The sequence below is a fragment of the Zea mays genome, chromosome 3, assembly GCF_902167145.1.
Source record: "Zea mays cultivar B73 chromosome 3, Zm-B73-REFERENCE-NAM-5.0, whole genome shotgun sequence".
Lineage (NCBI taxonomy): Eukaryota > Viridiplantae > Streptophyta > Magnoliopsida > Poales > Poaceae > Zea > Zea mays.
Genome location: NC_050098.1, coordinates 133,539,648 through 133,552,997, shown reverse-complemented (window position 1 = coordinate 133,552,997; position 13,350 = coordinate 133,539,648). Strand labels below are relative to the sequence as shown.

The 13,350-nt window shown below is 42.0% G+C and overlaps 2 protein-coding genes and 1 long non-coding RNA gene across 12 annotated transcripts; 1 reads left to right on the top strand and 2 right to left on the bottom strand.

Annotated features, from left to right (window-relative positions):
- Positions 1-865: 865 nt before the first annotated feature.
- LOC100280615 (uncharacterized) lies at positions 866-1,800 on the bottom strand. Its single transcript, NM_001153533.2, is given in 2 exon segments — positions 866-1,483; positions 1,601-1,800. Coding segments are annotated over 2 exon segments (630 nt in total). The 5' UTR covers positions 1,747-1,800; the 3' UTR covers positions 866-999.
- A 602-nt stretch (positions 1,801-2,402) lies between these two features.
- On the bottom strand, positions 2,403-11,611 carry LOC109944838 (uncharacterized). Of its 2 annotated transcripts, XR_002268078.1 has the most exons (4): positions 11,519-11,605; positions 3,737-4,004; positions 3,458-3,602; positions 2,403-2,656 (listed from the first exon to the last, which is right to left on the bottom strand). It is a non-coding gene; the product is annotated as an uncharacterized lncRNA (long non-coding RNA). The 2 variants fall into 2 exon arrangements; XR_002268079.1 differs by lacking the exons at positions 2,403-2,656; positions 3,458-3,602; positions 3,737-4,004 and adding an exon at positions 8,897-9,552 and having other exon boundaries at positions 11,519-11,611.
- Positions 9,676-12,149, top strand: LOC100193680 (uncharacterized). 9 transcript variants are annotated; one of them, XM_020549486.3, is made up of 3 exons: positions 9,676-10,652; positions 10,781-10,861; positions 11,537-12,117. In XM_020549486.3, the coding sequence occupies exon 1, from the start codon at positions 10,095-10,097 to the stop codon at positions 10,590-10,592; it is 498 nt and encodes a 165-aa protein (XP_020405075.1). In that variant the 5' UTR covers positions 9,676-10,094; the 3' UTR covers positions 10,593-10,652; positions 10,781-10,861; positions 11,537-12,117. The 9 variants fall into 9 exon arrangements, with proteins under 9 accessions (XP_020405075.1, XP_020405073.1, XP_020405076.1 ...); XM_020549484.3 differs by having other exon boundaries at positions 11,532-12,117; XM_020549487.3 differs by having other exon boundaries at positions 10,778-10,861.
- The last annotated feature ends 1,201 nt before the right edge of the window (positions 12,150-13,350 follow it).

Sequence of the window (13,350 nt, the reverse complement as noted above, 5' to 3'; positions counted from 1 at the left end):
AACCTTTTTAGCCTAGAAATAGGAGTAGATATTTTTGCTTTCTCATGATCTATTATATGAACCATTTCTAATATTTGTCATCAATAATATTCTTTATACAACTAGTATCTACTAGGGAAATATCTTATAAGAGATAATAAATGGTAATTTTACTTTTTAGGTACTCTTATTCCTACATTTTATTTAAATGGCAATCTAACTACATATTTGCTACCTAAATTTATTATGGCATGTTTTAATTGCATTGCATTATCATTCTTTTCATTCATAGTCATTTGATCTTTAACTTGGTATTGCCACTAAACTTTTCGTAGATCTTATTATTTCCATTATTGAGATATATCATACTTCTTAGATCTTCTAATTGAACTTCTAAACTATTTAATATATTTTTTCTAAATTTCTATCTCTACTTGCTAACATTTTATCTTTTCAGCTTCTGGTCCTATTTATTATAACTATTTTTATTAGTAATTTTAAGATGAAGCACATGCTTATTTTAACATACAATGTACATAAAATTATTATCTTAACTAGGGTAGTATATATATTCAAAAAAGCACATTTTATATCATAACAACATCTTCCTTTTATTGAATTATGCTTATAGTAAAATTATTTGAAGATACAAATATTGATAATATATGTTATAATTCCAGTCAAACTTAAGAAAGTTTGACCGACACGAATACCAAAGCCACAAACATTTATAAACGGATGGAGTATCTTACAAGAGGAGGAGTGACGAACAGTACTAGCTAGAACTCTTTTATTGTATATATATTACATAGGCATGCAGTTGAGAGACAGCAGCAAATAAGTAACTCGAGAGCATAAGTAGGCGTGGTTGGGGACATAAACATTATTTCTAATTTCCATCATGGATGCATGCATGCATTGTTATTATTTCAAGCTGCTGGGATTATTAATACATAGAGGAAGAAGCAGAGTACAAGCAGAACGACGCGATACGATGTGGATGACGGATCCGATTTGACATCATGCGCTGTAAGGGATCTTCACATATGCTTTGAAGTCGGGGGAGCTGCCCTTGGCAGTTGCGGCGGAAATAGACGAGCTGGTACCACTTGCGTTGGTAGTGTATCCGGCCTTGTTGAGTTTTTTGTAGAGATTGTCCCACTGCGACTGGAAGGAGCCGACGTTGCCGATCTCGCAGTAGGCCCTGTTCTTGGAGGCGCCCCAGGGGGTGCTCCAGGCCATGGCGAAGTCGCGCTCGCTGCCGCCGCCGTCCTTGCCGCGGTAGACGACAGCGGCCATGGACCCCGACGAGGCGCCGGTCTTGTGGACGTGGAGGAAGGACGCCCACTGCCCGTTGCCGATCTCCGTCGGGTAGGGCGTCGGCCCCGGGTAGCCCAGCCAGTCCTTGTCGTCGACGTACCGCAGGGTTCCGCCCGTCTGGTTGTAGATCACGCACAGCTTCGACGCTCCATTGCCGTACCAGTCCTTCAGCATGTTCACATAGCTGAATATATGCATGCCAGTGTATTAACAAATTATATACATAGAAGATCGTCCTCGATTATAAAGACACGCGTATGCATTAGAGAGAGAAAAAAACACTATAATTATACACACGCACTCTTTAGCTTTCTTGTACTTCTCATTCTCATTACTGAGATAGGAGGCCTCTCGTGCCCGGTCTTCTCGAGTCTTCTTTTTGCCGATATATCTTGGCATTGTGTCTAGCTTGTAATTGTCCACGACGTCACCAAAACAGTTTGCCATCTCTCTCGATTGTCTCTCTCCGTTTGGGTTCTCTCTCGCTCCTCTCGCCAATTTGATCGGGATGCTTTGCATACACAACCTATATATATAATGGTTGGCCACAAGTCCACACGCCACCCTGGTTTCAGAGGCGTAGACAGGATTTTTCCGTAGAGAGGGGCCAATACACCCTAAACCCTACCCTGAACCTCTACATCATCTGCTCCGAGCACTGAGTAGAGATGGCCAAACGGGCCGCCCGGCCCGGCCCGGCCCGGGCTTGGTGAAGCCCGGTCAAAAACCGGGCCGGGCCTGCTGAGCCAGCGGGCTTAATTTTCTGTCCAAGCCCGGCCCGCAGCGGGCCTAAACGGGCTGGGTCGGTTCGTTTAGCACGAAAAAACGGGCCGAAAAGCGGGTTAAACGGGCCGGTAAGCACGTTTTAGTGTAAAAAAACGGGCTTAGCGGGCTTAGAGGTAAACGGGCCATGCCGGGCTAGCCCGCCGTGCCTAGTTTCCTGTTCAAGCCCGCCCGCTTATTTTACCGTGCCGGACTCGGACCGGGCCCAAAAAGCGGGCTTCGTGCCGGGCTCACGGGTCTCGTGCCGGGCTCAACGGAGAGTGCCACTGAGCATGCGCGACGCACTAATAAAAAATCATTTAAAAAAACAAGTACACGGCTTAACAAAAGATAAAATTAAGCATATTTAATACGAATATTAAAGTTCTGTATTTAGCTACAAGTACTGGTCTCGAGCCAACGACATGGTTGGAGCGTCGTGCTTGCTCACCATCTCCTCAAGGATGAAGCCGTGCTAAGTGACGATGGCATGGATGTGCGTCTCGTAGTACATGTCCACGACGAGCTTCTTAAAGCTCGTGGTAGCCACCACATCTGCCCTGGCCTTGTATCCAGCCTCGCATATGAAGAAATCCTGCACACAAAGACGATGTATCCATACATTATTTCAAGAATGTGCAACGAACGACGTATTAAACAATATAGTGCAAGTAAGACTAGGGATGGCAGCGGGTCGGGTTTTGTTCGGGTATAATAATACCCGACCCGAAATTATACCCGAGACTTCTACAAATATCCATACCCACCAAGCCAATCGGGCGAGAAACTGTACCCGTACCCATGCCCATCGGGTATCCACCGGGTATCGGGTATCCAGTGGATATGTTATTGTAGACTAAATAACATTCGGTCAGTGTTATAATAAATGCATAAAATATTTTAGTTTACATCTAAGCACCAATGCAACACGAGAATGACTATATTTGGCTACACGTTGATACAATATTTCAACTCATAATTATCACATCCAATAAATTTAAAATTGAGTACAGAGAATAAAAGCTTAATGAGTTCATGACAATTGACAGTTATAACATTGTCAATGTCTCATTGGTCTCGATTACATTACAGTTGACTGTTAACACAACACAAATTAATATTCATTAATCAACAACACATGCGAGTGAGTTTTTCTAGTGAATGTAGCACATTTTTAGTGGATGTAGCATATTTAAAGAGGTATATTGATATTTCGGGTATCCACTGGATACCCGTGGGTAAAGTATTTTACCCATACCCGACCCGATGTATTTCGGGTATCCGACCCGATAGGACCCACAGGTGAGTTTTTGTACCCGTATCCATATCCGGTGGGTACGAAACCCGCGGGTATCCATACCCACGGGTCCAACTGCCATCCCTAAGTAAGACTTACCCACAACTCTTGCTTCACCTACTCCGCCTTGTTGTTAAATTCCCTACCATTCCGATCTACTGCATCGGGGGCAATGACGTAGTGGTCGAATATGTAGGCTGGGCCCATCACTCCAATGTAGTCAACAAGTCTAGGAAAGTGTTCCCTACACAGAAGGCCGATGATGCCATTAGGGTTGCGACTGTGACCCGTCCAATTGATAAAGAAAATATATTAATTTCTATTATGAATTTGAACATATAATATGAAAAAGCAGCGATAACATCTAATGTTACATACCTCTCCCCATCGGGTCGAATCAGTGGATGCCTATCACGAAGTATGGGTCGCTAAGGGAGACTCGTGGAATCTCGCAATTAGATGTTCCTCGAACCTGAGACACCAAAACCTGAGACGTCCTGCTAAGCGTTGTCGTCGTCCTACTGCACCGCATCGACAGCGGCCTGCTGCTCTACCTGTTGCGCCTCCTCCTCCCGTCCTATGGGTGCTCCTTCTTCCCTCCCCCTCCTCATCCTAGTCCCACCGCTCACCATCTTTGTCCAACAACCTGTAATTAAGAGGCAACAAATAAGCATAGATAAAAACATGTATTTAGAAATAGATGCAGAATAAATAAAATATAGCATTACATCGATTAAAAATAATCTTTATATGTGTCCGGGTTAGCACGATCATAAGTCTCATCATCACTATCAACCATTTCATAGTCAACACCATCAGGAGGTGCAAGTTCGTCATTAATGTCATTGCCTTCAAGTATTTATAAGTCATTCTCATTTTGCACCTCATCATCCTCCTCATCAACAACCATTTCAATATATATTTCCATTCGGATAGCTTCAGTTAAGTCTAACTCAAATTACCCTTCTATCCCATCTTCTTGGAAGAACTCTCTATCATATGTGTCCGGGTCTAAGTTACAATCTTCAACGTTTGGAACAGGTAATTTACCATACGGTGATACCTTATACACAACATCTAACCCTTAAGATGTTCTTTCGTTTGGCACACATATGGGAGATAATACACTTGTGTGGCCTGTTGAGCCACGATATAGACATCATCTCCTGGTAAGGTGTAATCCTGTCAAATTTTGACTAGCCCAATATTAGAATATTTTCGTCTCATCACTTCAGGGTCAAACCAATGACATTTAAATGACACTAGACTAAGAGGTTTGGAACCATGAAAATTGAGTTCATATATTTCTTCAATTCTTGCATAATACTCGACATGGTCAAGCTCGGGCGTAAATACTCCAGAACACATGGTTTTTCGATTGGGCCGACTTAGCTTGTTGTGTGAAAACAGTATCCATAGATGTCATACCTAGAAAATTTCTTAACCCCTATAGGCAAAGCCATTGGCTATATGTCTCAACTCGGCACTAATAGACAGCTCTCTTTGGCCCTGCAAGTTCAAACACGCTAGATTGTTATATTATTTGCACGTAAGAGCAACCTCAAATGACAAAACTAAGCACACACCTTATGTTTGAACCAGGAAATGAAATCGGGCAATCCATTTCCTGCAACCTTTCTAAGAAGGGTATCATATTCCTATGGAGTTGGGTCCTTTGATCAACGCCAGAATTCATGAAGAAATTGCTCCTTGTATGGTTCACCTCTTCAAGGTTGGTCAATACATATAGCATGTTATGGTGCCACTCTTCATGTCTTAGGGTCTTGGTGGTTGAACCACTTGCGCTTCCGAGTTGCCCTCAAAAAATGATGAGGTTCTATTTGTTGCCGCCATCATTATAATGAGGGGGTGGATATGCACGCTCGATAGTTTGTCACTATAGTAAGTTGTTCTGAAGTTTGACACCTCCTCCAGTATGTATGCCTCTATGATGGAAGCCTCGATTTTTTATTTATTTCTACATTTCTTTCAGATAGTCTTTAGACATCTCTCGATTGGATATCACCAACGTCTCTGCACGCCCTTCCATTCGTGCCTCATACGGGAGATGAAGAATCAAATGCTACATCGGATTGAAGAAACCGGGTGCAAAGATCTTCTCCAACTTACACATTAACACAAGTGCCATTCTTTCCAAGTCTGCAATCACGGTCTGAGATAACTCTTTTGCACAAAGCTAACGAAAGAAATAGCTCAACTCTGCAAGCGCTAGCTAGACATGCTCAGGACCTCTAACCATCGCTGGGAGAATTCATTCAATCCATATGTGGAAGTCATGACTCTTCATCCCTAAGACCCGCAGAGTAGATAAGTTCACCCCCTACTCAGGTTAGCTGCATACCCATTAGAGAGCATTAACATCTTGATCCTCTGTAGTACTTCCTTCCGCTGGGCCGTGCTCAAAACGAAATCGGCCTTAGGCCTTCTTCGTTCTACCACTAGGAGGCTTCATCTCTTAGTTTGGTCTATCACATAATGCTGCTAGATCCACTCTTGCCTTTATGTTATCCTTTGACTTATCAGGAATGTCCATAATTATTGCTAAAGTACCTCAGCGACATTCTTTTCAATGTGCATCACGTCAATGTTGTGTGGAAGGAGCAGATCATCATAAAAGGGGAGCCGAGTCAAGCCCGACTTATATGTCCACATATGCTACTCACCATATCCCACAAAACCATCTTCTGGTTGGCCACGAGACCATGTATTTGTTGACGAACTTTGGCAGACATCATTGCAGGTGGACAGTCTATCACTATGACACATTTAGTAAAGTTCTTGTTGTCTAGTTGGAATCACTACCGGAATTTGGCTATTTGACAAATATTGTTTTCGGGCACTCGACAAAGAAGCTCTTTGCCGAGTGCCACGCAAAAAATCCTCGGTAAAAGAAAACACTCGGTGAAGAAGCTCTTTGTCGAGTTTTTTGTTTTTGACACTCGACAAAGAGCTTCTTTGTCGAGTGTCAAAAATATAATACTCGTCAAAGAGCTCTTTGCCGAGTGCTTTTTTCAACACTAGGCAAAGACAATTTAAAAATCATATTTTAAAGCCGTAAATTAATTCAAATGAAAGAGTTTTCAACTATAAATTTGTATAACTCATTATGATGTACAATTTATATTTTGAACATTTCTTTATATGATAAAATAAAAATAAATTTGTTCATAAAACCTATATCTCTCTCGTAGTTTATAAAACTACGAGAGAGATGTAAAAGATTTGTGCATATTGTTAGAACCATCATACGAGATGAACAAATGACCAAACAACCAAAATAAACTTTGTAGATCTTAAGAAGTTATAGAATTTTGTAGTTGGCAACCTTTTCATTTGAAGTCACCGTGTCAACAAAAACTACGTCTGAATTTTAAAAATTAAAATTTTGAATTTTAAAAACAACCTCGAAAGAAAAAACCACCAACATGAAAGTTATAGGTATTGAAGAGTTATGAAACTTTGTAGTTGACAATGTTTTGGTTTGAAATCATCTTGTCATGCAAAACTATGTTTGAATTGTAAAATTTGAATTTTTCAAACTACCTTGGATAGAAAAAACACCAAAATACAAGTTGTAGATCTTCAAATGTAATCAAACTTTGTAATTGACAATTTTTTATTTGAAATCATCTTATCATTGAAAAGTTCGTGTGAAGTTTTCAAATTTGAAATTCAAATTCTGTAAACAGCCTCAGATGTAGAAGCTATCAAAATAGAACTTGTAGATCTCGAAAAGTTATGCAACTTTATAGTTGGTCACATTTTCAGATGAATTTATTTAGTGCCTTAAATAATCAAATTACTCTCTGTTGGTTATAGTACATGAGGAACGAAAATGTAATATAGACATGATTGATGTAGTAGTGTAGTGGTAGAGAGGGTATACGCGAGAGAGAGGTTGCGAGTTTGAATCTCACCATTTACAAAACATGTAAATTTGGTTCAAAATAATAGTGAAAAATGATTAGGGCAATGGTGGGTATGGTAATAGGTAGTGGTTGGAGAGTTGTTCCTATAATTTAAAAATGTTTTGTTGTTTTATGGGTTTTTTCGATTCTTAATTTCTCGAGTGCTTTTCTTTACCGAGTGTCCGAAAAAAAGTACTCGGCAAAGAATCCTTTGCCGATAAAATGTTTGTCGAGTATTCTTTGCCGAGTGTAAAATGGCCTTTGCCGCATGTCTTAAGACACTCGACAAAGAACGTGATTGCGGTAGTGAATGCATGGTTAGGAGGGAGAAATCATCAATTTTTATTGAACGACGAATATTTGCCACCCTTCTTCAACCAAATGAACCTAAGAGCTTCCTTGCAAACTGGGCATGTGAACTTACCGTGAACACACCAGGCGCAGAATAGCCCATACAGTGGTAAGTCATGCATGGAGTACTTGTACGAAACATGCATTTTGAAATTTGTCTTTGTAGCTCGATCATACATTCATACCCCTTCCTCCCAAGCATGGACCAATTCATCAATCAAAGGCTCCATGCACACGCCCATTTTATTCCCCGAATTATCAACGACACGAATATGTTTTGTCTTTGAAAGCATATGCTGGAGGGAGATTGATGGGGATAACGAATACGAGCCAACATGTGTATGGGGCAGCGATCATTCCATAGAGATTGAACCCATCTGTGGCTAGCGCAACACGTACATTACGAGCCTCTTCGGTTTCTCATGGTGAATGGCATCAAAGTAGGTCCATGCTTCACCATCGGATGCATGTACCATCTTGTTAGGATTGTATCCTTTGCCATTTTTGTGCCATGTCATCTGTTTTGTGGATTCCTCAGTCATGTATAGATGCTGGATCCTCAGTATGAACGGAAGGTAGCGTATGATTGTCACGTGGATGTTGAGCTGCCTCTTCTGTCCATCACCAGAGTCTACCTCCATGAACCTAGACGATTTACACTTCGGACAGTACTTTGCCTCCACGTATTCTTTCAGAATTGACATGCAGCCCTTCAAAAAAGCATGTATCTACTTATACATCATCTTAAATGCACGAAAGAGTTTTTTTGCCTCATACATGCTCTTTGGCAGATCACGGTCCTCTAAAAGTAGGCTACCAATAACTGTCAACAAACCATCGAAGGCATCTCGACTAATGTTGTACTACGACTTGAGCGCCATTATATGTCCAATGGCATCCAGTTGAGAAACCTTTGTCTTACCATGAAGGAGTTTCTGTGTTGCGTCAAACATGTCATAGAACGCCTTTACAGTCGCCTCTGGCTCATCTGCCATACGTCCTTCGGCGAACCATGTCTCGTGATAGTCGTTCAACATGTCTGCTACTCTGACATCAGCATCACAATCCTCGACGCGTTCTCTCACCACCTCCTCTCTCGTACGATGCGCTTCACCATGAAAGATCCACCAAGTATAGTCCGGAGTAAATCCATTCTTCAAATATGTTCTACCATGACCTTCTTTTTTTTCCTGTTGGCACATTTGCTGCACGGACATGGGACTAGACTCACTCCTTTAGCAGCTTCGCCAAATGTTCGTTCCACGAAAGCATCAATCTTTCTAATCCATTCAGGGGTGACATCATTCCTTCCTACTCGTCCCATGTACATCTACTCACGGTCCTCCATCCTCTAACATATATAACCGAGTGTAGTTTAATATAAACATGTAATGCATGTACACTACGTTTGTACCTTCTAATAGGTGAGGATATGTCCTAATCCCACCCGCGGTTGCGTAGATGGGGTTAGTTTCCCTGCTCTACCCCGATCCGAGACAAAATTTCGGCAGCACCTCCCCACTGTTCACCGGAGATACGTCCTGGCAGGGAGCGCACTGTTTGGAGAATAACAGGGAGGTGACGCTGTTCAGAGAATAACAGGGAGGTGACGCTGAAACTTCTGTCTCGGACCAAAGTACAGCATGGAAATTAATCTTGTCTATGCAACTGCGGGCTGTCCAAAAAACGTGGACAATTCGAAATAGATACATTTGTAGATATGCAAAGATCTACATATCTACATCGTATCTCTTTCGAACGGGAGACGCATTGGGTTACATGATCTACGACAATGATGCAGAAACAGAGGTTATATCTAGGGTGGCGGTGGATTCAGGCTAGCGGGATTATGCTAGGTCGGTGCAGTGGCGATGCGATGCGGTGCAGGCAAACCCGCAACGGCTAGGAAGACCTCTACAAAAAAATAAACAAGCATGTCAACAAAAAAATTCGGCAACACTACCTCTGCACGGGGAGGTTTCCAAAACGTGCAAATAAAAGTAATAGGATGACAGTTGACATCCACACATATACAACAAACGACACGATGGCCATCAATCACATATATATTATTAATCGGTGCAGAAGAATATATCCAACCACATCAACTACTTGAATTAATTAAGGTACAAAGTAAAATAAAAAACTTTTCATTTGAGCACATTTGTTGATACGGATAGACCAAAGTCTTATGCTACAAATGTAACCTAATTTGTACTAATTTCCTATATATTAAAGCCGGAAGGAAACGTGGCCTGATATGCGTCCACGTCATCCTTTTTACTCTCAGCCATACGATTCAGATCCAATGGACGCGAGCTATCCTCCTCCTTCCACCTGTCTCCGCACAAAAGAAAAAAAATTCTTGGGTCTCCACGCTACCAGAGCCTTCCAGGCGAAGACGACATCGGGAGATTTGCGCTCTCTCTTGCTATGGCGCTTCCTCCCCCTCTGAGATGTGCTTGCGCTGGCGCCACGCCCGCGTGAATGGCCTCGCCGCCGCTTCTCGCGCTCGCACGTGCTACTGTGTCTGCGCGCCTCTCCCTGCGTTCAAGCACGCCGCCTCTTCTCCCACCCCGTCGCCCCTGCGCCGTGGTGGCTCCCGTGGTCGCACTCGCATCTCTCTCGCCGCAGCGCTTTCTCTCCTCCCGAGATCCCTCTCCTCGTGCTCGCCGCCACGCCCGGGTGAACGCCCTCGCTGCCGCTTCTTGCACTCCCCGCGCGCCTCTCCTCGCTTTCGCCCAAGCCGCCTCCTCTCCCTCTCCGTCGCCCATAATCAAGCGAGACTGCGTGCAGGGGTGCATGCTGCACGCGGTGGCGACGAGCTACGGCACGACCGCGACGTCGCGAATGACTCCGAGTTCCGTTCGTGGGGTGCAGGCTCACCGGCTCCGCATGCTGTAATTGGGCAAAGCGTGGGGACGCTACGCTCGGGTGGTCTACTTCAATCTTAGCGCCCAGCGACATCGTCGTGCACCAGGGCTGGAGCGACTAGGCGACCGGTCCAGAACGAAGTGAGTAGCGCTTCCTTCTCTCTTGTACAGTTGTACCATTCCATCCTGTGTGTTACCTTCACTGTAGCTGTCAACTTGGTGAAGGTGATGATGAGATTCTAAGAAGTAGGTACGTGCTTGCCTAGCAGGTCAGCCTCATCGAACGGTCTTCAACTACTGGCAAATGCAACGCCGTTAGTTGCCGCATGTGACTACTCGCAAATCAGATGGTAAACACGAGTAAATTAAATAGTAGGATTACTTTACGGCATGTATAAATAGCACATAGTGCATGACGAGGTGCAGCAGTAGCAGCATGATGCCAACAACTGCACTCTGGTTTCTTATTTTCCAGCTGGATCTTGCACGCACATCTAATTTGTCTTTTTTTTGGCTGGAATTTCCTTCCTGTCTATACATGTAGTATGTCGATTATGTTGTCTTCCTATTTTTTATTTACTACTAATAGTTGTATCACAGAAGTCCCATTCTTCTCTACTCCTTTATCTAATTTACTGTTTTTTTGTCTTAGTTGATCCAATTAGACCATTTTGTTATGTGTATATGCAATGATTCTATCTCTTTTAGGATTATGTAATGCTAGGAACTGATGTTACATTTTTTGCCAACTTCTAATTGTGTTCTTGGTTATGGATTTATGGTGGAAGCATAATCGTTTGTTTCATACCTAATGATAAGAATAATAATAACCTTTACCATTAACATTTTTCTCAAAATCTAGCACAGTGCCACCAGCCCACCACGCGCGCCTGGGCGCGCGCTAGATACTAGTATCATATGAGGATTATGAGCTATACCAACCAAACAAACATTAACCGGCAATGCATGATTCATTAACTAGCTAATCTAAACACACGGATTTTCACCTTCGATGGTCAGTGTAGGAGAGGGGCGAGCGGATCACGAGTTGCTGGAGCCGGGGAGGAAGAAGCGGGCATGAGCTTGGAGGGGACGAGGAACCAAGGCCAGCACCAAGGCGCGGGGCGGCGCTAGGGTTGGACGGTGCTGGGTGGCGGCGGTGGTGGCGCGGGGCGGGGCAGCGACGAAGTTGGTTCGGCGGCGATGTAATTGGCGCGACGGCGGCGACGGTGGAGATGCGGCGGCAGTGGAGAGGGAGTGTAGAAGAATGGGGCTACGAGCCGTCGGTCAGGGCTAAGTAAATGTTCTTTGCCGAGTGCCCGCAATCTGGCACTCGACAATTTTTTTATTCTATAACTTACTTTGTCGACTGTCCTGGATCTAACACTTGGCAAAGAATACTTTGCCGAATGCGTCCTGGTGGGTACTCGGCAAAGAATGTTTAAATTATTTAAATTTTTCTTTGCCGGGTGTTCCCTCATGTTACTCGGCAAAACTTGTCTTTGCCACTCTTTCCGTGACACTCGACAAATTATGTTTGTTTTTTTCTTTTTTTCTCCAAACTTTTTATGGTGTGTTCTTATAGTATGGAGGCCTATATGTTCAATTTTGGCATAATTATAAAAGTGTTTGCTATAACTATCAGATTTAGTTCGTTTAATTGAATTTCTTCAGATAATTTCAAATTTGAACTGCAAGTCACTCGAAAAATGAAAAATAGTAAATGCAAAAATGATACTCATGTTATTTAGCATAAGTTACGACCTATTTAAGGAATAGACTAGAATTTTCGAACACCATGCTCACAAAACATGATCGCGAACTTATGATCCAGTTGTTTTAAAATTGTATAAAACACAAACAAAGTCAGAAAATCATAAAACTTGTCGGCATGTCATGATATCCTATGTAGAGACTCTAATAAAAATTTAAGACCATTTTATGAAATTTATCATGCACTATGTGTAGAAACCTAATCGGTCTACATTTAAATTTTGTGATTTCACGTGAAGGTACTAAACAAAACCAAGTAACTAGACAACATATGTAGGCGCGCGGCAGGCACATATATATTATTTAAATTTCCACGCTATGCATGCATACATTATTATATCTAAAGCTGCTACGATTTTTGGAGAAAGTAGTACAAAAGAGCGATGCGATAAGATGATGGGTTGTATTTGGCAGTATCGACACCATACACTGAATGTTGTACAAAAACAACAATATTTTTAGGAAAAAATTCACAGTAATTTGGATCGGTACTATATGTCATCACACATGTCCTAATCTTTTTATGCCATTGGATAAGGAGATTGTATGTTCTATTATTTCTATGCCACTGACGTGACATACAAGAGTAGGAATTTACATCCGAGTAGCATAATAGAAACTAAAAAATTTCTGATAGAAAATCAGTACTAAATAAAATAAGTGTCTTGCAGAGAATCTTTTCTATTCTATATCTAGAGGCTACTGAGTATGGAGAGATGATGTTGTATATCTTTATCCTTACTATGTTGAATCATCAGTTTGTCTGATTTTACGATTGTTGTGTTCCACGTTTAAATAGAAAAATATTAAAATTATAATAAAATAGGGATTCGAATCATGATTGTTGGCTCTAAAACCATCTAATTAACCAACGAAACAAACATGTCTTGTGTTTTATATTTTATACTTAAATATAAATAAAAATCATAACGAAGTATATGCACTTACTAGTATATAATATACAAGCAAAAATAACGGGAGAGCATATATAATAAACATAAATATATTTGTTTTTTTCTTTTTGTCCTAAACTTTTTATGGTGTGTTTCTAAAGTATGTAGACCTA